Source organism: Camelus ferus, chromosome 27, assembly GCF_009834535.1.
Source record: "Camelus ferus isolate YT-003-E chromosome 27, BCGSAC_Cfer_1.0, whole genome shotgun sequence".
Taxonomy (NCBI): domain Eukaryota; kingdom Metazoa; phylum Chordata; class Mammalia; order Artiodactyla; family Camelidae; genus Camelus; species Camelus ferus.
In genome coordinates, this window is record NC_045722.1 from 20762360 (window position 1) to 20786104 (window position 23745).

The 23745-nt window shown below is 37.4% G+C and overlaps 1 protein-coding gene across 3 annotated transcripts in view; it reads left to right on the forward strand.

The window, feature by feature from the left end:
* LRRC28 (leucine rich repeat containing 28) overlaps positions 1-23745 on the forward strand; it is a 105328-nt gene that overhangs the window by 61392 nt on the left and 20191 nt on the right. For 2 of the 3 annotated variants that reach the window (XM_032469398.1, XM_032469400.1), the window contains 3 exons: positions 7360-7462; positions 19973-20148; positions 21816-21975. In XM_032469398.1, coding sequence (XP_032325289.1) covers positions 7360-7462; positions 19973-20148; positions 21816-21975 — 439 coding nt within the window. Of the gene's footprint in view, positions 1-7359; positions 7463-19972; positions 20149-21815; positions 22014-23745 lie in introns of all 3 variants that reach the window. The other variant, XM_032469399.1, reaches the window with a different exon arrangement.

The following is a 23745-nucleotide window of genomic DNA, read 5'->3' on the forward strand; positions in this document are numbered from 1 at the left end:
ATTTAGGGGAAGGGAGAACAGGTCCAAGTCCAGCTGAGCAAGAGCTGAAGGTAAGATGCAGAGTGAAGACATTGTGCTGGCTGCTGTGGTGCTGGAAGGGTTGCTGCCGTAATCCCCAAGTCTGTGCCAGACAGTCAGCATGAAGCCTCCTCCTCTAGGATCTTCCCTGAAGGATTTCTTGGTATTTTTTGAAATTGCTGCCCTAAATCTGTAAGTCAGAACTACCTCACCAGTTATCTGATCTTTTAAAAGAAGCAAAAGGATATTTTGTTCATCGTTTGTCTCCTTGGCAGCATCTCCTGACATCACACCTGGATGTTTGGGCACATTATCAGTCCTCAGGTACCCACTGCACCCATGCAACCTGCTAGGTAGGATCACTTCCTACATTATGTGGGAGTGCCCTGCTTATATGGAAGTGATCTGTTAAGGGAGGTTGTCTAACTAAGATGGTGGTGAAGCAGGCAGGCATGCTTTTTAATTCCAGCTCAGCCATTTAATAGCTGGTGATCTTGGGCTTGGAAAGGCTGTTACATTCACCTAAGTCTCAGCAGTGGGGTAATACTAATTAATACCTACTTCATAGCACTATTGTAAGAATTAAATAAGAGCTGTTTAAAATACTTATATCACTCATAAATACTACATAAGTATGCAGTCAATACAAACTACTTTTATTGTTTCACTGGACTGTGAAAGAGGGTTGGGACAGAGTTTGTCTTCACTTTTGTACCTTAAGCACCTGGCACAGTGTCTAGCCCATTGCTTGTAATAATTTCTTTGTTACCTGAATTGTGCAACACAAATAGAGATGCTGATGTTTGAATATTTAAACCAGCTGTGGAGGAAGCCTTCAGCCATTCAAATTCATTAAAATCAGTTTATTTTAATTTAATAGTTGCTGATGATCTCCTTTGTGTAAAGTATCTTAATAAATTATAGTTCACTGTGAAATTTTATTTGGTAAAAGTTGAATAGATCAGAAAGAATATGCTGTAAAATATTTAATGGAGTGTGAATGTGTATATGTGTGTATTTAGAGAAGCTAGCACTTCAAAAATTTTATTTTTCTGAAAAAATAGTCTAAAAGTTTTGTTTGCTTAAAAAACTAAAAATAGACTTAACCATATGATCCAGCAATCCCACTTCTGGGCATATATCCAGAGGAAACTCTAATTTGAAAAGATATGTGCACCCCAATATTCATAGCAGCACTGTTTACAATAGCCAAAACATAGAAGCAACCAAAATGTCCATCAACAGATGAGTGGATAAAGATGTGGTTATATATACCGTGCAATGTTACTCAGCAATAAAAAAGAATGAAATAATGCCATTTGCAGCAACATGGATGGACCTGGAGATTGTCATACTAAGTGAAATAAACCAGAAAGAAAAAGAAAAATACCATATGGTACCATTTATATGTGAAATCTTAAAAAAAAAAAAAATGAGACAAGTGAACTTATTTACAAAACAGAAACACTCACAGACATAGAAAACAAAATTGTGGTTACCGGGGCGGGGGAGGGGAGGGGTAGAAGGATAAATTGGAAGTTTGGGATTTGCAGATATTAACTACTATATATAAAATAGATAAACAATAAGATTCTTCTATATAGCACAGGAAGCTATATTTAATACCTTGTAATAGCCTCTAATGAAAAAGAATATGGAAAGGGATGTATGTGTGTGTGTGTGTGTGTGTGTGTGTGTGTATGCATAATTGAATCACTATGCTGAACACCAGAAATTAATACAACATTGTAAACTGACTATACTTCAATAAAATAAATATGTAAATAAAATAAAAGTTTTCTTTATAAAGTGCATCATGTAAGTAATTTAATTAGTTTTAAACATTATTTTGGAATACATTGTAAATTATTCTGACTTCAGTGTGAAGAAACCCAGACTTTATAGTAATTAAAAATATAATTATGATTAATAATATATCAGATTTATTGAACTATGATATTGGTATAACATTGATAGAGCATTCCAAACAGCCTACTTTGGTCTGCTGCTTTCATGTTGTGGGTTCCATTGCCCTATCATTTTGTTAAAGAGAATATACATCATTCACCTTTTGGTAAAATAAATGAGTTTCGTGCTGGTCATTGTGCAGTAAACAGATCCTATCTGGTCCGGCCCATGCTATCATTCTATGCTTGCTTCTACAGTATGGTAAAAGAGCAACAGCCTAGACACACAGGAGCTTTTTGTTCCATCCTTACTGTGTGCACTGCATATGCCAGGGCCTTGAAGTTAAAAAAAAAAAAAAGAAGAAGAATTGGAGTTTGTGCAGGGCTGCTAGCTTTCACTAATTTTTAAGTAACAATACTTTGATCTGGAGTCTGGAAGGAAAAAAAAAGGGAAGCATTTTAGGCACAGTACAGCACTTTAAAAAGCCACATGAAAAAGTTTTTTGTTGCTTTAGCATCTATGCAGATGGACAACTTCCTTACTTTATAAAGTTCACATACTGAGCAATTTTTTTCACAGGAACTTTAAAAAATATTACTACATGATATATTTATTGAAAAGTATCAGTATGTTAAAATTAATAGAAGGAAGAAAAGAAACCAGCTCATTAGCTAGTAGATGAATTGTCTCTTCCAAAGTTAGTTATTGAGTGAAGATTTTCTGTTTTAAGAGTAAAAGAAATATCTCAAAGCTTTTCTCATGCAGAAAGTACTTGTATTTCAGCCTCATTGTGATTAAAAATGCCATTCCATCGTGCCTGGGGGTTTCCCAGCCAATGGCTTTTTGGCCACGAGCACACTTCAGGAGGCTGTCACAGCACTGCCTGTACAGTGTGTGACCTTGTGGGTGTTTAGGTGTGTCAGCCTGGCCAGCAGGTTGTGCTGTGTCAGCTAAAGCAAGAGTTTCCTGGTGCTCTTTAGAATCCTACACTCTCTTTTGTGATCTTCTCTTTATATTCAGAAGAGAGAAGTAAAAGACTAAGATGTATTGAGTACCAATTACTATACAACAGATCAAGCTTGGCATTATATACATTGTTAAATCTTCATAACAAGCCTATGACATTGGCATTGTTACCTTCATTTCACAGACGCAGTTAACAGGCTTGGAGCATTTAGTTCAGGGAGCCAGGATTCAGACTCACTTCTGACTCCAAAGCCCACTACATCATGTAATTTCAGTACTGCTTTTACTCTGTATGTGAAATTGTGTTATTTGCAAAGTTTAAAGGTCTGTATTAAATACTCATGTCTGTGTGGTATTTTACTAGCTAATGTATAATAGATTTGAGCATAGCCGATTCATGTTTTTTTTCAGCGTCCGTAGGAAATAGTCGATTCCATCATGGGCATATATAAAAAGTTACATTCCCCAGGGGAGAGTATAGCTCAAGTGGTAGAGTGCATGCTCAGCATGCACAAGGTCCTGGGTTCAGTCCCCATACCTCCTCTAAAAATAAAGAAACAAACCTAATTCTCTCCCTCCCCCCACAAAAAATAAATAAATAAATTTTTAGAAAATTACATTCCGCATACAAAGTAATCAGGAGGTACAGTCAGAAATCCCTGGAATATTGAAAACCAGAGATGAGATCTAAAACAAATAGCATTTTAAAATCATCAACTCTTTATTTTCTTCCCTATAAAACTCGGATAGGAAAGGAAACTAAACCAACTTTAACTTTGTATTATGATCTTTGCACGTAGCCTCATTGACTTTGCACAAGCTCTTCTGTGTATATTAGAGGAGAGAGGCGTTTCCTCTGTCATGTCCCATTTTGTGTCCTTGGCTCGAAGAGATGAATCATTGTCTCTAGAGGCTATTGCCTCCAACTCTTTTCTGTGCAATTAAAGTATAGAAAAGAGTACCTTTTGCTGCATGCCAAAGAGCAATTGGCCTTCTACTGTAGGCCACACTTCCAAAAATGTCACTAGTAATGAGAATAGTAATAACTGCCATATATTGGAGAAGGCTGTGTGCCAAGAATTGTGCTTGATAATTTATAAACTTTGTAGGTAGTTCTCACTAAAATTAAGGGACAGCATTATTTCCCCCTTTATACAGATGAGGAAACTGAGGAACACATTTAGTAAATAGAAGAACAAGAATTCAAATCCAAGTCTTCTTACTCTAAGACGGTATTCCTGCTCCATTAATTGGTATCCTACACTCCTTACTGCTGCATAAACTCAAGTAAAGAAATCTTCCCTCGAGACCCCTGTGGGCTCTGACAAGCAGACTCTGGGACGAGAGCTCATTTGTACTTTATCAATGTAGTATCCTTTTTTTTTTTTAATTCCAGACTTTTCTATATGCTTTTAAAGTCTGAAGATTTCTATATGTGATGAAAGGATTTGTCTGTATATCAAAGGAGTTGTGAGGGAGTAGGACTCCCATAGTATGAGCACATCCAGCGCTCAGATCCTGGTTTCCAAACACCGTATCCCATTAAAAGGAATTAAGGCACCTTGTAGAAGTAATTGATTTCAGGGCTAGAGCAGGGAAAAATACAAGCTGATCTTGGAATATCTTGTGGTGCCAGAAAGTAGAGAGATACTTTAAAAAGGATAAAAACTTGTTGAAAGAACATAAGGGCCAACCTTAAGTGCTCCTAATTGCCAGAACTGGGAGATTTTAACCAACACAGTAAACAATAATGGTATTGGGTTTTAGTCTTTAAAATAAAATAAATATTCATGAATGCATACTGATAAAAAGATCAAATAAATAAATGGGGAAGAAGGGATGGCTCTTCCTTACAGTAGAATTTTGTTGGAGCAGGCAGATAGATAACTAGATATGAGCAGAGAAAGGGGCATGGGCCAAATGGCAGGAAACCATACATCTTATAAACAGTGGGGGGCTTTGGGCAGATGAAAAAAAGCAGGAACCTCCAAACTGATAGGAAACTACACATTTTAGGGTGATAAATAAGGGTCCTGGAGGCAGACAAAAGTAGGAAAAGGTGGAAATCTCTCGTGTCCAAAATAAAATCTTTTGCTCATTATGCCTTCATTACAATAAAATTAGCTTTGCAGATAAGAAGTACCCATTGTGCACTGACGTCATTGACACTTCTGATCCAGACTAAATAAGGACAAAACTCCCTCCTCCCCTGGGGAAGGTGGAGCTGGGATAAAAATCAGGAAATAGGACCCCAAACCCCTCACTCCCCAGTGAATATTCTGCCCATTCATTTTTATACCCCATATAACCAGCATGCCAAATAAACTCAGGGCAGCTACTCATCTGATTCTGCCTGCTCTCCCCTTGAGAGTGTACTATCACATAATAAATTCTCACTTAGCATCCGTCTCTGAATTTTTTCTGTGATGAGACAAGAACCCACTCTCTGGTAACAATTTCAGTTAATAAGTGTAGGCAGAACGAATAAATACCATGTAATAGTTGTTGCAAACGATGCATTGGTGCATGCTAAAATTAACGGGAGGAACAGTCTTGGGCCAGTAGGGATCTGAAGACTTCACTTGGGGCTTGGAGGAGCTGCTTCCAAAATGTTTCACATGGCTGTTGGCTGGAGGCCTCATTTCCCCTCCAGTAAAGCTGCTGGAGGGCCCTCATTACAAAGGAGTTGTCTTTGGAAAGAGTAATCAAGGGAGAGAGCAAAGAGGAAGCCACAATGCCTTGTGTGACTTACTGTTTGAAATCCTAACAGCATTCCTGCCTATTCTGTTTCTTATTAGATACCTTAAAACCACCACACTGGGAAAGGGTATCTCTAGCCAGTAGCCCAGTAATTTTTTTTCTCCCTAAGAGTTGCCACTTCCCCTTCTGTTGCTTGTTCCCAGTGCTCCCAATTTTGGTTCCTCTTTTTGTAACTTGCTCCAGTGCTAGTCCTGGGCAAGATAATTGTGATAGGACTTGCAGTGGAAAAGAGGAGGTAATGTTAACCCTTCCCTACCGTCTTCTATGATGAACCCTTCCTTACCTCAGCTATGTATTACCCATCTCCCTCTTAATGTAACCAATTGTCAAAAACCCATTTGTGAAACCATACAACTTTATACAAGCCTCTCTAATAGCAGTGATCATATTGTATTACAGTTATCATTTTTCATGTCTGTCCTCAGTATCATATTCACATCTATATCCCCAGGGCCTACTGTAGTGCCTAAAAGGTTCTTAATGGGTAAATGGGTTTTCTTTTGAAATGTAGATATGCTTCAGAACCTCCTAATTTAGTTCTCTGGGCCTTTGTCTTTCCTAAACCATAGAAGGAGGGGAGAAAAGATATCTTCCAGCCTATTGCCTATTTCCTATTTTCACAAGCAGAACTATAGAAAACTGTTCAAAAATTATGTTCTTGCTTCAGGGGGCAGAGAGTTGGCAGGGCTACTGAGGACTCTGTTGTGCACCTCCGTGACAATGAAGACAAATAGTCCTACCCTGTGAATGACAGGACTGGAAAGGAAAGCTGGTCAAACATATCCTGGGCAGCACGCAGTGGACGGGAGGGGATGACCTTGACAGTTGGAAGTGTCTCTGCTGCCTGTGTCGGTCAGACATCACCTCCAGTACTTTGTGCCATTGTTTCCTTATTGAATCCTCCTCCGGTCTTTGCTCCACCTCACCACTTGCCCAGTTACTTCTGGGAAACATCTAGATTCAACCTCTTGCTAGCAGCTTGCTCCTCTTGCAGACTCTTCATTTTGGTCCCCCTTTCTCACCTCTTCCCATTCCTAGTACAAACCCATTCCAGCCCTACTCCCTGTCCTATAGGTCTTATCCATCCACTTGTACCTTCATACCTCACTGGGGACTGGGACTCGGGGTTCCCTTTGCTTCTTCCTCCTACTGCAGCCATGGGCAGTTCCATCCATTCCCACATCCACCTGGCTGCTGAGGTCCCAGCCTAACCAGGGCCTGATCCCCAGGCCTCCCTCACCTCTCCTCCCATCTTTCTGCCCAGGGGAGGTGAGACACAGTGAATCTCGATATAAGAGCAGAACTAGGCTTTTGTAGACTGAGCTGCCAACTTAGTTTGTGTAACACTTTTTCCTGGAAAAATATGAAACTAAATGACCTATAACAAACTTTATTCTTAAATAAAAATTGTTTATTAAAAGTCATAGAATATTTATGTGGTGAGGAAATTTAATAATATTCCCAATGTTCATTTTATAGTTTAAATAATCAAGGTTCAGTTGGGTTGAGTAATTCTGCAGCACTCATGTTTTCTGATGTAGAATCTCATATTGCAACTGACATAATTTCACACCTAGCGTTAAATCTACAACGTTTTTTGCTTCCAGAGCAGAAATTTTGAATTATTCTAATATTGTGTATTAATGTTTACATTTCACATTATATTGGTGCATTATAGGAGTTACAGCGCTTTTCTTTCTAATCCAGATTTAGGTCGATCTCGAGAACTACAGTATGTGTACGTGGATAACAACATTCACCTGAAAGGCTTGCCGTCCTATCTGTACAACAAAGTCATCGGGTGCAGTGGGTAAGGCTGCTTTCACATTTCACACTATCACTCAGTGCTTTTGCTGGTTTTGTTTCTGCTCCATTATTGATCCTGGTAAAGCTCATATACACTACTTTTAATAATCCTGTTCAACTTTGCCTTTCGTCTTAGTGTGCTAAACCAAATACCCTTAGAAGCCAAGAATGTTGAGCAAGCAATTGAGAGTATCGTACTTGAGTTCAGTGAGTAAGCTGTGCGTTCGGTCAGTAAGTTGTTTATTATTTTCCAGTCAAAAGAAAAATTAATCCATGCATACTGTTATAAACTCAGTAGTATCACTCACAGAAACTGGAGGAATCAGCATTAATTTCAAAGCTTTTCTTTCTCTGTGCTCCATTGCAGTGACAATTTTACTACACTGTCAGCCCTAGTATCTAGGACTTCAATGGAAATATTTAGAACTCAACATTTGAAATAATCCCTCAATACAGATCATGATTCTAGCCACCAAAACAGATGTTTCAGTTAATAGGAAATGTTAGGCTATTATTTTCAGAGCAGCGATAATCTTTCCTTCTCAGTCAGGCTTTTAGAAAGATGGCCTCAGCATCTCCTTCCACAGCAGTGAGACAGGACCACCTGAAAGAGGTTCCCAGAGTGGTGTGAGCTTCATACAGGACAACTCAGCTGCCAGAACCTGCTTTTGACGGGCCTGACTTTCCTCACTTAAGCAGCCAAAGGATACTTGTAACACCTTTGACGCTGCTTAGCCAGCATGTTGACTCTCTCCTTGTAATTTCAAACATCCTACACAACCTGGCTCATACTAGATGTAGTTCTGGCAAGAAAAGGGATGACAGCAAGCTTGTACGTAGATGCAGCCATTCCCCTGTTGGCCTGGTGCCAGGGGACGGGCACTGAGCGGTGATTGCTCCGGAGAGGGTAATCCTAGGAGTTGTGGCCATCCCCTAGGAAAAATTATGCAGTTGTTATCTTGGAAGAGCCCTGGATGAATTCAGTGCCTGTATGGGCTGATGAAATACAAGCCCAGAGATGTATTCCAGAACCTTCTGTGAAGCATAGATAATAGAGTATGTGGTGGAGTTTTTAGCTCAGTGACTTTTCTGCGGCTGATTATGTGACAGCTGTGATACTACTCACTCATTAATCCTAATGAGTTCTTAAAGCATCTATAATATAGCCTCATTTTTCCAAGTGGTAAGTAAAATGCACTCAATCACCAAGATACATGGAATGATGCAAGCAGGCTCCAAGGCTGAAGGCAGTTTTCCCCACGCCAGAGCCTTGAGAGGCTGCGTTGAAATGTGATTTAAGTCTCTACCACAACTAAGAAATAGCTTTTACTTGAGATAAAGAGCCTTCTACTTTAGATGTTTAGATGTGGATGTTACTGACTGTCAGAAAGTTCTATTTGTGCAGGGCAGAGGGACAGATATATTTTCATCGTAGACTTGGTATCTGGTAGCAGAAGTTGTGAGACTTATGAGAGCTGCGAATCTTTGAGAAAATAAATAGTAAGGCAAAATGTGCAAATTATTAGCAGATAGTGTACACTTTTTATTATTATTAGCATCTTCCTTTGGTAATCGTAGTAAGAAGATAAATAAAATTATTAAAAGGACAGTTATCAAACAATCAGTTTTCTAATATTAGTAGTTTTTGGAGTATAGGCCATCCCACATACAAATGAACTATGATACGAAGGTATTTTTCATCTGTTGGTTTAACTCAGAATGCCTTTCTTATGGATGCAGTCCTGGTGGTTATACTCCTAGCCAGCTCATTAAAAGGTTATTTAACCCATTTTACACCCCCAAAATTATGGTTACTTATACAATATTTCTATGGCAAAAATGTATTCAAAATTCCAGTTCAGTACCTGCTTTCATGGGCCTCATAATCTAGCCAGGGATCCAGTCAGTAATTAAACAAACTTGCTGCTAATTCTCTCTAAAGAGATGATATTAAGCTGAGAACCAAAGGATCAGCACATTTGGCTCTCCACTGCCATCACAGGTTCCTTCTAGCCCAGAGGTAGGCCTGGATCATAGGAACACACTAGCTTCTGCCATACTGTACTATCTGAAACACTTATATTACCCTTTTCTGATTAAGCCTAAGAGAATTAGAGCAAAATGAATACAGCTTTAGGGACCTGTGGCACAGTATTAAAAAGTCTGATATGTGTATGATTCATATCTCAGAAGGAAAATAGAGAATCGGGTATACAACATATAAATGGATATAAAAATAGCAAATAACAAATGTTGCAGTTTCAAAAAATCTCAGAAGTCTCACAAAATTATCTTTGATATTCATAGAAATGTGAAGTTAGCTCCTCCTTATTATATGTTCATTTATTTGTCAAATAATTATTGAGCATTAACTAGCAAGTCAGCACTGTGCTAAGAATTGTGGAAAAGATAATTTAGATGTTTATTCTAATGTATAAAAATAACTGTAATACAAAAAATAAATACTCTAAGAGAAAAGTAGAGTAATGAAAATTTACAGCATGGGATTATCTTTTTATGACCTGGCCTTGAAGGCACACACTGCCATTTGTATTATATCCTATTGATTACACAGGTTAACCCTATTCATTGTGGGAGGAGACTGCATAAGGGAGTGAATACCAGGAGGGGAGGATCGTGGGAGCCATCTTGGAGGATGGCTACTGTTTCCTTGCATCCATGCTCTTTGCTGACTTCTTGGAAAAGTATGGTTTTTGTTTTGTCTGGATTTTTCTTATTGTTACTATGGGAGTAAATGTCTTCAGTTCTTCTATATTTTACCCAGATAAAGAAGTCCCTCCCATGTTAGAATTTTGAAGGGTGGTAATTGGCACATTTGCTTACCCAGGAGAACTTAGTAGTAAAAGTGGTCCTGTAGCAGAGTTATTTTCTCAGTTGTCTGATTATATGAGAAAAAGAAAACCAAGCCACTGCTTTGCTTTTTCTTATGTAAATCAGCAATTATAGCTGGATTTGGGTACAAACTGGTTAAATGGTTTGTTAAGATAACCATTCAAGGTAACAAATGAGAAATGCATTCCAAGTTCTGAGTTAGATAAATATACCAAAAAATATCCTTTGAATCATAGTCCATTTGTGTGTGTGGGCTGCCCACACACCTCAAACAAGCAATACTGGATACCTGAATCACCACCATGGGGCAAGCATAAAGCAGCCTAGCTACAGATTAAAAAAAAATAATACTAAAGTGTGATTTGAGCTGTCACTCAAGAGACAGTCTGTAGTTTGATTCCAATGCAGTAATTAATTGCTTATTAAAACAAAAATATTAATACTCCTTTTAAGTTTTAGAGGAATATAACAGAATCCAGAGTGTTTACAATATACCTTTCAAAATGTCCAAGATACAACTCCAAATTATATAACATTTGAAGAATAAAGAAAATATGACCTAGTATCAAGGAAAAAGATAATCAGCAGAGACCAACCTGAGATGACCCAAAATGTTAGAATTGACAGACAAGGGTTTTAAAGCACCTACTCTCAATGAAGTAAAGAAAAGTAAGTTTTCAGTGAATGAATAGACTGGAAAAATAGGAACTCTATAAAAGAAACAAATGAAAATTCTAAAGTTGAAAAATACAGTATCTAAATAAAAACTTTACTCAATGGGCTTAACAACAGAATGGTGTAACAGAGAAAAGTCAGTGAACTTGGAGGTAGATCAAAAGAAATGATTCAGTCTGAAGAACATAGAGGAAAAAAAAGATCAAAAACAAGAATAACCGTCAGCATCATGGACCTGCCAGACAGTACAAAGAAGCCTGACGTGTGTATAATTGGCATCCCCAAACGGGAATACTAAAAGATGGGGCAACAACAAAATTGCTTGAAGAAATAATGTCCAAAAATTTCCCAAATATGGTAAAAGACATAAATTTACATTTTCAAGAAACTCAGTGAACCCTGAGCAGTATAGATTACAAAGAAAACCATACACAGGGAAAGCTGCTGAAAACCAAAGATAAATAGAAAATCTTGAAAGCAACCAGAGAAAAATGACAAACTACATGCAAAGGAATGATTCAAAAGACCGTTGCCTTCTCATCAGAAATTCTGAAGGCCAGAAAACAGTGGAACTCTATTTTTAAAGTGCCAAAGAAGAAAACAGTAACCCTAGCAACCAGCAAAAATACCTTTCAAGAATGAAAATAGAATAAATGCATTCTCAGATGGAACAAAACTAAGCCTTAAAGGAGGCCCTGCCAAGATGACAGTAAGACCCTTTGTCTAAACCAAGGCTTATTCTATCTGCATGGCATAACTTCTTTCCTTCTCCAGAACCACTTTCCTTTTCCTCCTATTTTAAGCTGAAAAAAAAATATTTTTTTTTCTTTCTGAAAAGGAGGGTTAATCTGGTAGCAGTTTCCACAGTAGTGAGCATGTGGATGACAGTTTATTATCTGAAGTTTAAAAGAGATTAATTTGGGTTCTTTTGGTAAGGGAATTTAAACATTCTTGACTTTTAACACTTTGGTAGGTGGAATGGTAAGTTTGAAAATGCATAAGAATTAATTTGCTAAATCACATACATGTTTTGGAGCATAATCTCGGTGGCAAAATGATGTCACTGTACATTTAGTTTGATTAGTATTAAATGTTGAATGGCAGCTCTGAAAACGTTGAGTTGAGAGGGAATTGTGTGATAATTGTTACGAAGTATCTGCATACCTAAGCTGACGGTCCTGACATTTGTAACAAATTTCAACTCATTTTAATAACCCATTTAAGAGTTGGAATGTTTAATCATTTCTGTAACCATTTCACCATTTATTCTAAAATAATAAAAACTATTGAGTTAGAAATCAAAGATACTAAGGCTTAATAATTGTCAACTAGATAAACAATAAGTTTCTACTGTATAGCACAGGGAACTATATTCAATATCTTTTAGTAACCTACAATGAAAAAGAATACGAAGTGGAATATATGTATATATATGTATGACTGAAACATTATGCTGTACACCAGAAATTGACACGATGTAGACTGACTATACTTCAATAAAAAAAAATAAAAATTTTTTAAAAATTTAAATTGCCAACTAATAAGCATTTCATTTTATTGCATACTGAACATATCATGGAGCTTCCGTCTCTCTTTACTGACAGTTCATTTCACGATGATGTCTTACTGAGATGAGTGACTCTAGCTTTCAAGAGACGGACCTTTCCAGCCTTCTTGCCCATTTGCTATTCTCTTCCATGTACTGACACTCTGGCCAGTGGGAACTGTTTGTTTAATCCCATCTGCCCCGTGCATTCACAGAATTGAATCCCTGTTCCCTTTCCCTGGAATATCATCATGCTAATCTTAAGTTTTGAACAGTAGATACCTTCATAGCAACATCTAGACTGGTGTTTGAGCAAATATCTGGGTACCATGGCCTAGCCAAGTTAATACAAATATTTAACTATCACATCATGTATTGTAGTGTATTATCCAAAAAAAAAAATTATTATAATGATAAAAGGAGAGCACAGCTGTGAACATTGCTTAACCTTTACTGTGGTGCCAGGCAATGTACTCATTGACTTATCTGCAAATGCACATAATCCTCCCAGCAACCCTTGTGATATCTCTGTCTTAGAAGTGAAGAAATTGAAGCTCAGAGAGATTAAGTGAAGTGTCCCAGGTCACAAAGCTTGGTGGGGGTAGAGTTATTATCTGCTTCATTGTCCATACTGCTAACCTCTGCACTGCATACACTGCCTCCCTCTTCTCCTTGGTCTAGAATCACCTCTGTATGTTTGAGCCCCTCTACTAGCTTCTTGAGAACAGGGATGGAAAATACCTTTCTCGCTCCTGCATCATTTCACATAGTGGGGTGGATATGTAGTCTCTGAGAAGGTTAAGGAAGGTTGGCCATGGCCAGCAGAAAGGTTCCTAACTCGTGTGAATTCCTCCCTTGCAACCTGCATTCTGCATAGCTGCAGCTCTTCTCCAGGGTTAAGTAGAGGAGGCATTTAATAGAAGTATCATAAAATGAATTTAATTAGCTGTTTATAGCCAGTAGAAAAGAGTGGAACTTCTGCTAAAAGAATTATCAAAGGGAAATGAGGCCTTACATAAAATGAGGATCCACTTACTTGTTAATGTGAGTCTTTTCCGTGGTTTCTCTCATAAACATATCCTTTTAATTATTGGAGATGAGGAAGGCATTAGGAAAAGTCTGACTTTCAGTTTTCTGAACCTTTATTTATTACCCAATATTGTTAACTTCTTTGGACAGTGTCCTTGTAGAGTTCATCAACAATTGTAAGGTTAAGAAGCAGCAGCTGTTAAGGCAGTAACGGTATAAAGTAAATATTCATGAATGACTTGCTTGCTTTTTACCTCGTATTTTTATTGTTTCATGGTTTTGCTCAGGAATTCTCATACTAAAGTATAGCTATAACATTTGGAAACAAATAATATTGTTTTACCACATGTATTAATCAGGCTTCTCCATAGCAACAGAACCAACAGGGTGCGTGTGTGTGTGTGTGTGTGTGTGTGTAGGTAGGGGGCCGGGGGGCACTGAGAGGGAGAGGGAGATTGATTTATTTTAAGGAATTGACTCATATGTTTGTGGGGGCTGGCAAGTCTGAAATCTGCAGAGCAGTCTGGAGACCCAGGGAAGAGCTGATGTGGCAGCATGAGTCTGAAGGCAGTCTGCAAGCAGAGCTTCTCCTTGGGGGACCTCAGTCTTTTTCTCTTAAAGGCCTTCAACTCCTTGGATAAGGCCCAATCAGCATTGTAGAAGGTAATCAGCTTTATTCAGAATGTACTGATTTAAATGTTAATCTCATCTTTAAAAATACCTTCACAGAAACATCTGGACTGGTGTTTGACCAAATATCTGGGTGCCATAGCCAAGTTGATACAAAAATTTAATCATCACACCACATACTGTAGTATATCATTCAAAAGAATCATGTGTTGTGTGTTTGCTGGTGTTTCCAGACTTAGTGGACGTACTGCATAACAGCATTTTGGATATGATCCCCTCATCCTAATTTTCTCCATATTAAGAATCAAATAATAATTATAAAGTAAAATTTAAATTTATTTCCTCATCTTCACAAAATGGTTCAAGGATGGTACCTTTCTAACCCACAGAAATACTCAAAGTCACAACCGTACTGCTACAGACTCTCACATTTATGTGATTCCTTAGGGTCAAGAAAGGTTTCGAAAGTAAGAGGGAGAAAGGCAAAGTAGCAGATCAAAGAAAAATACTGAGAAAGTTTTCGTATAAATTTTGGCACCAGTTGATAGGCCAGTGTGCAGCTGGTTTGCCCGAGTGTACCCATACTAGCTGTTAAATTATTGGCAGTTTTGAAGTATTTCTACACAAGTTAGTGGATAGCTGTTGAACTAAAAGCCCCTGAGATCCCCCACTACTGTGTCTGCTTTTCCCTTAAGATCTCCCCATAACCCAGCAACTCAAAGGGCAGAGGGCTCCAGGACTGTGCTTTAGCACCATTAATATTGACAAATGCATACAGTCATATAGCCACCATTGTAATCATGGTTTAGAATGGTCATTCACCCCCAAAACGTCCCCATCTCCCTTTGAAATGAATCTTTCCTCTCCAGGAGACACCCTCGCTCCGTGGAAACAGTGGTCCGTTTTGTACCCCTATAATTTACCTTTTCCAGAGTGTCATATAAATAAGACGATATGGGCTGCTGCAAATGTTCATGTATGGAGTTTTACGTGAACATAATTTTATTTCACTTGGGTAAATAAGAATGCATTTGTTGGATTGTGTGGTAAGTGTGTATTTAACTTTATGAAAAACTGTCAAACTTTTCCAACATGGCTGTGCTATTTAGTATTTCATGAATGTTCTTGTCAGGTTTTTTTTTTCCCTTTCAGAAATTCTAATAAGTTGGTAATACCTCTTGGTTTTAATTTGCATTTCTCTAATGACTGTTGATGTTGAACAGCTTTTCATGTGCTTATTTGCCATCCATATACAGTTGACCCTTGAACAGCACAGGGGTTTGGGGCAGACTTCCCACTCAGTCTAAAATCCGTGCATACCTTATAGTCAGTGTACCATTTTACATCCCCACCTGCAATATGAGAGATTTTTGGTTCTTACATATTTTTGTGAACACTTGGGATGATCAGTCTTTTAAATTTTATCCCAAGTATGTAGTGTATATTTCCATTAAGTTTTTAAATTTCATTTCTCTTGTAAATAAGGGTGTGTCTCTTTTTATTTCTTATTTGCCATCCATATATCTGCTTTGATATAGTGTCTTTCTCCCATTTTTCCCTTGGTTGCTTGTGTTCTTATTAATGAGTTTTGAAAGTTCTCTGTAGATCTGGATACAAGTCCTTTATCCTGTATATTCTTTGCAAATATCTTCTCCTAGACCATGGCTTACCATTTCATTCTCTTTTAACAGGGCCTTTTGACGAGCAGACATTTTTTTATTCTGATAAAGTCCAGTCTATCAATTTGTTCCAAATCACAAAGGTTTTCTCCTATGTTCTCTTCTAGAATTTTTAAGGGTTTAGGTTTACATTTAAATCTATGATTCATTTTGAGTTTATTTTTGTATATGGTACAAGGTATGATTAAAGTTCCTTTTTTTGCATATGGATATACAATTGTTCAAGCACAATTTGTTAAAAAATAATATCCTTTCTCCACTGTATTGCCTTTGTACCTTAGTTGAAAATAGTTGTCCATATATATGAGGGTCTGTTTTTAGATACTCCATCTGTTCCATTGATCTGTCTATTTTGACAATATCTTAATTATCATAATTTTACAATAAGTATTAAATTTTTTTCAAAAACTTTTGACTATTCTTGCTGTTTTCCATTTCTATATAAATTTTATAATCAGACTCTGTACAAGTTTTAGAATTGTATTTTCAATTTATATTTTTTAAAAAAACTGTGATTTTGATTGCATTGAATCTATAGATCAATTTGAGGAGAATTAACATTTTAACAATATTGAGTCTTCCAACCCATGATCACAATAAATGTCTTAATTACTTGGCTTTTTTTTGTAGGGTTCAGTGTACAGGTCTTGGACATCTTTTGCTAGATTTGTCTCTAAGTATTTTATATTTTTCGTGGTATTGTGTATGGTATTTAAAGTTTTAAAAATTTCCAATTGATTATTGCTGCCATATAGAAGTACAGATGATTCTGTATATTAATCTTGTATCCTCCAAACTTGCCAAACTCGCTTATTAGTTCCAGTAGGTTTTCTGTAGATTTTATTGGACTTTCTACATACACAGTCATATCTTTTGGGAAGAAAGACAGTTTTGCTTCTTCCTTTCAAATCTAGTCACCTTCTATTTCTTTTTCTTTCTTTATTGCACTGGTCAGAAGCTCTAGTACAATGTTAAATAGAAGTAGTGAGAGCAGACATGTTTGTTTTGCTGAACTTATGGGGAAAACAGTCTTTCAACATTAAGTATAATATTGACTGTTGTTTTTTCATACATATCCTTTATCAGATGAATAAATTCCCTTCTATTCCTAGTTTACTGAGAGTTTTTAAAAATTAGAGATAGGTATTGAATTTTGTTAGACCTTTTTTCTGCATCTTTTGATATGATTATATAGTTTTTTAGGTTTTAAAATAGTGAATTACATTGATTTTCTAAGGTTAATACAATCTTGATTAATAAGATAAACTTCATTTGGTCATAGTGACTTTATACATTGTTGAATTCAACTTGCTAAAGTTTTGTTTAGATATTTTCTATCTACATTCATGAGTGATACTGTTTTTTGTCTCTCTTTTCTTGTTATGTCTTCATCTGGCTTTGATATCAGGATGATGCTGGCTTCATAGAATGAGTTGGGAAGTATTCCAACCTTTTAACTACAATTTCAACTTCATTAGTAAATGTAGGGCTGTTGAACTTCTCTGTATCTTGAGTGAGCTTTGGTGCTTTTTGTCCTTCAAGGACTTTGTATTAGCGTAACATTACTTCTTACCTTTCTATTATCTGCAGAAACGGGGCATTTCTGATATTGGTAATTTGTGTCTTCTCTCTGATTAATCTGGTTAGAGACTTACCAATTTTATTGATCTTCTCAAATATCCAGCTGATATTTTAATTGATTTTTCTCTATCCTGTTTTCTGTGTCATTGATTTTCTTGAATCTCTTTATTATTTCTTTTATTTTACTTACTTAGGGTTTAATTCACTCTCTTATTTCTGGTGTCTTCAGGTGAGAGCTATGTATGTAACATGACCTTCTTCTATGCAGTAATTATAATCATTGTTGTAATGACCTTTTCTGCCAGTTTTAACACCTGTCAGTTCCTGGTCGGTTTCAGTTGCATGATTTTTTTTTTCTTTATTACAGGTCATATTTTCTTGCTTATTGGAAAGCCCAGTAATTTGGGGTTGTATGCCAGACAGTGTGAATTTTACGATGTTGAGTGCTGGATATTTTTATATTCATATAGCTATTCTTGATATATGTTTTGAGACACAACTAAGTTAATTGGAAATAATTGAATCTTTTCAGATATGGCTTTTAGATTTGTTAGGTGAGAATGGAATGGTGTTCAGTCTAGTGCTCATTATTCACCACTACTGAGATAAGACCCCTTCTGTGCACTCTACTCAGTGTCCCTTTAATTATGAGGTTCATGTCTGACTGTTAAGAACAGGCACTGTTTCCTACCCTGTGTGACCGCTGGGCACTGTTACCTTTAATCCTTTGAGCTCATCCTTTCTCCAGCCTCAGGTAGTTTCCTCATGTGCTTGTGCTGATCAGTACTCATCTGAATACTCAAGGGGGACCTTGTGCAGATCTCCTGAGTTCTCTCTCTCTGCATCTCCCTCCTCTGAGGTTCTCTGTCCTGTGAATTGCTGCTTTGGACTCCCTGAACTCTTAGTTCCTTGTCCTCAGTTTAAGGTGCCTGCCAGGCTGTGACTGAGCTCCGCTTCCCTGAGTGCACTCTTCTCTTCCATTAAGTCTCTGCTGAAATGTCACCTTCTCAGAAAGGCTTTCTTTGATTATGTTGTCTAAGGTGATACAGCTCTCACTCCCCTCTCACTCTATTAGCATATATTTATCTTTTAATTGTCCGTCTTTCCTCACTATAATAAGCTCGATTCTGATCTTAAGTGTGTACCTAACAGAATTTTATGCTCATATGTATCCAATAATATATACAAAACTGTTCATAATAGCCCCACACCGGAAACAGCCCATACACTTGTCAATTACTGCACAGCGATGAAAATGAATAAACTACAGTAACACACAGCAGCGTGGATGCACCATAGAAATATAATGTTAACGAAAGGAGCCAGACACAGAATACTTCATGCTGTTGAAGAAGGCAAACCAAACTCTAATGTTAGAACTTGGAAAAACTGATTCCCTTTGGGATATAGGTTTTGCCTAGGTTCGGGGGACCCAGCATGGCCGTATGAAGTTCTTTTTCTTGAGCCCAGTGGAGAAATTGATTGAGTAGAATTAATTGAGTTCTAGGTCAGATACTGTCTTCTCTGTAAAATCTTCCCTAGTTCCCTGGACAGAGTCAGTTCCTCTATTTTTTCTGATCCAATATTAGAAAAATTATATTGTAATTTTTACATTTTTCAAAGGGATCATCTTTTTTTTAACTTAAGTATTTTAACTGACTGGTGTATAGCAGTTGCTCTAGAAACATTTTCTGATGAAAGGAGTGAGCAAATGAAGGAACATCTGATAAACAAGTAAGCCAAGGACTTCTGCCTTCTAGTCCTGTTTCCAGTTGCGGGTAGAGAGATTATCTCATGTTGTGTCTGGAGAGCCAAGGTTTGTTGGCACCTGTTTATCTTTAGAGAAGAAAAGTGTTGAGACTCCTAGATAACTTCGTGGTGTCAGACAGGAGGTAGAATGAGGTCGGACACCTGAGTTTTGATAACCCTGTAGCTAAAGTAACAAGAACCTCTCTGCCTTCTGGTTAAGAGTGGCTACAGGGAATATGACGTGACTTGGCTTATTCAGTAGACTTTGCCAAGAATATTTTCTCCACAAGTTTATGGAAGGACCCAGTAAAGTTATCTGCTAAGATTAAAAATCTATTTGCTTTGCAGGGCTTTTTTCCCACACAAAAATTCTATTAAACCAAGTTACTATAACTTAACAGAGTACTCTTTTTTCCTCTTAATTTTGAAAATTTCAATAACATAAACTTGGAAAGGTTAAGAAAATGAAGATAAATACAGCTTACAAAGCAAATTGTGTAGCTCCTGTGAAGGGAAGTTCCTTCCAAGTTTGTCCTTCCTGGAAGTGCCTGGACCTCAGCAATGATTTAGGTGAGCTCCAAATGATGAGTTTAAATTTCTGTGCCAGGTTTTATTAAGGAACCCAGGATAGCATCTGTTCACTTTGAAAAGAATTCTGGTAAGTCAGCAGTGCCTTAAAATTTTAAATGTATATTTTGATTAGCACATTTTTATTGGCACGCATATTGTTTCCTCTTGGCTAATACTACTGTGAACATGTGTGTTTCTGTAGCTGCGGTGCTCCCATTCAAGTTTCCGAGGTGAAGCTGCTTTCCTTTTCATCAGGGCAACTCACCGTTTTCCTCCCTGCTGAAGTGAAGGCCATCGGGACGGAGAACGATCATGTCCTGCCTCTGCAAGAGCTGGCCATGCGGAGTCTGCATCACACCTACCACAGCTTTCTGAAAGGTACAGGGGACCTTTCTTTTCTTTTTTCATTTTTTTCTTTTTTTGTTTTTCCTGCCTTTTATTCAGTGAGCTCAGAAATGATGTTTTATGCTATTCTGGTGTTCGTTTTTTAAAATTGTGGTAAAAATATACTTGACATAAAATTGGCCATTTTAACCATTTTTAAGTATTCAGTTAGTTCAGTGGCGTTAAGTACATGAATGTTGTGGTGCAATGGGACTTTTTTTTAAAAGAGCAAACTTTTAATACTTTATCAACACTGATCTCTTCAGCATCCCCTACAGACAGAGAAGCATTCACTAAATATGGTCTTCAGTGACAAAGGACAGAGGTTAAACGTTAAACTGTGTGGTTTAAATGAAAGAAATTGGTGTTTGGGAACATATATTTGTGGAAGTGAGAAGGCTGGCAGGAGCACTTTCTTTAGTAGAAAAAAATCTGCAAAGATCTTATCCTTAAAACAAAGTTGGGTACTTCTTCTAACAGAGCAGGCTTTTGCCTTGTAGCCTCCTCACATCTGAGAAATTTATCTACCTTAGGGGAGAATAATCAGGAGCCTTAGGCAGTATTACCACAGCATTCCGGCTCTTGGTTTGGGAAGGATTTGGCAGTATGTAGATGTCGTAGGTGGTGGAGTGGATCTCTGAGCTGCTTTAAGATAGCACTAGGCAATACTAATAAGAAAATACATTTCACGTGTTTTTAAAACTGCTAAATGTTTTGTTTTGCTTAAAAAAATAGGTCCATACATAAACATCTAACGTTAACCTTCCAGGAATGTCCAGTACAAAATTAAGTTGTTTTTTTAAAACCGAACACAAAACTGAAATTATTCACCTATGAGCAAACCACATTTTTCTCAATGGTTATTGACAAGTCTTGACAGATATAAAAGATGATAAAATCATTTGTATTTCCTTCCCAAAGATGATTCAGTGATTTTTAGGTTTTACCTCATTATAACCATTTCTCTCTCTACTGGATATTAGCTATCAGAGCAACTCAGTGTTCATTTGTGCTCAAGATTGCTTGGGCCACTGGGATGTTTTGCTTGAAACATTTCTTTTTTGCAGCTCAGACTAAACTGAAAAGAAGCACGCTGTTTTTGTTTTTAATTAATGACAGCTCATCGGAGTGAGATGAGGAAAAGCTTGGTTTCATTATTTTTCATTTTCTTTGATTTTTTTGTTTCCCTTTTGCATTCTTTTCAGTAAATATAATTTAGCTTGATAGATTCTGAATGCCAGGTAGATTTAGGAAGAACTTAATGAAAGTCAGTTTTAGTCTTCATTCCCAGTCCTTTTTTTTTTATTCTCTGTCTCTTATAGAAGGTTACAGACCCTCTTGAGGTAAACAATGCCTTTTCAGCCTTTGTTCTTAAAGAATATTTGGTCTTATTCTTTACTTGCATCTACATCAGGACAGCTTCTGGTTGCTCTTCAAAGAGTAGAAGTAGGTTTTCTTTTAGTATCAAAAATGTTAAAAAAAATTCTTTCATTTCCAAATAATGTTATGTTTTTATTCAGTGCCTGTCAGATCACAGAATCTTCAGCATACAGTACTTTTAACTAACTGGACTTGCTTGGTAACAAAGAGAAATATTTTAAGAAGCCTAGTTCAAGGAAATCTCATTTTTTATTTGTGCGTGATTTTCTCTTGTGTTCCAGATTTGAACTTTCTGTCTCCAGTCTCATTACCCAGAAGTCTCCTGGAGCTGCTGCACTGCCCCCTGGGGCACTGTCACCGGTGTAGTGAGCCCATGTTCACCATCGTCTACCCTAAGCTCTTTCCCCTGAGAGAGACGCCAATGGCAGGGCTGCACCAGGGGTAATCATGCCTAAGTGGGCACCACAGCTTACATCTGGGTGAGGGGCGGGGCCGTGGGGAGGGGTGGAGGACACGCACAGAAGTGTCATTAGGTCAGTAGTTTCAAAGGGGCATGGAGTGCTTCCTGCGGCACAGCTAAGTGAAACAAATGCATTTTCAGCATCACAGGAAAGCTGGATTTCCCTTTGTTCCATTTTTGGTCACACACAGAACGGTTTTACTGTATGTATTATTTAGAGTAGCTCACTCTTTTAGGAGTATTTTCCTGCTATTCCCCTATTCACAATAGTCTTTAGGCAATAAGGAATGTAAGAGCGAAGTATTTGTTATATAACAGGTCCAGCCCAGCCCTTCCATTTAGTTCACACTGCTGGCTGAAGCTGTGTGGCTGAACATTGCATGTGTGTGTGTGCGCGTGCGCGCAAGCGTGTGTTTCTGTTCTGAGTTTCTAACCCTTCCAAATGGCATTCTCTTGCCGCTCTCTGTTTCTTGGCACAGTGCCTTGAATTTGCTAAGAATGTTCACTAAGTAAAAACCCCCATACTGGTAGTTTAAAAAAAGAATACCAGACAATTAAAAATAGGACATGAAATGAAAAATCTCCTATTAGCACAACCTCAGCTTATAGATTTTCTAAATTTAGGATCTTCTAAGTTCACATTTTTCAAAGTTGAAAAAAAAAGTACTATTATACCTCACTTATCCATCAAATGTGGTATTTTGGGTTAGTACATTTTCCAGATAACTTGTTACCCCTATTCATTGCCAAGAAGCGTTTCCTTTGTAATCATTTTTTTAGAATGAGAGCGAGCGTGGGCAGGGTGCAGAACCTCTCTGAGCCCGAAAATGGGGATAGAACAGCCTGCTGGGCAGGGCCATCTGAGGATTAGCAGATGATGAAGGCAAACGCCTGGCACATAATGGGTGTTCAGTAAATGGTAGTTACCTTTTCCATCTCTCTACCCATTCCCCCCCAAACTGCATTTATCTCTTCTTGCCCTGAATAATCCTATTTTGCTATACTTTCAGTTCCCTGTTTCAACTTTATGTATTTTTTTTTAACGTTCCTGCTTTACCATGCCTGCCTACAGAAGCCCTCCTCCAAACCTTTCTAATTTGCTACTTCCGATCATAGGTGATCAGATCACCAAGTTTAGTGAAATTCCATTTAAATTAGAGTTAAAAGGACTGAATCAGAATTTGAGTGTGTTACTGCATGAGTAAAAGTGACAAATGAAATAGACACACCAATGAGATGCAGTAGTGAGTAGAGATCAAGTGCACAGCCCCTGATCCTGACTCCTCCCCTGAGAGATCTTGGGCAAATTACTTCACATCTCTGAGCTTCATCTTTTTGTCAATAAAATGAACATAGTAATAAAATCTATTTAATAAGGTCATTGTGAGGATTAAGTGAGCTCATTCATAAAGAGCCCAGGATGGTTAAGTAAATGTTAACTACTATCTATTTTTATAGCTCAGAGTCTTTTAAAACTTCCTTTCATGTGTGTGTCTTTAGCAAATAATCTTCTTATTAGTAAGATATCGTCATAGTAAAATCTTAACTAATTCATCAAACTATAGTAAAATCCTTATGCATTGTTGTTGCACAATTTCCTACAGAAGACTTTTCCTTACTGAAAATACGAAAATGAAAACAATTCAGTATGGTCAGCATGGCTCTGCCAGTAGCTGATAAAATTCTAAATACCTGTTTAAAAAGATAAAGTTTCTTTTTATCGTGATTATTAACTTGTGAAAATAAAGTAG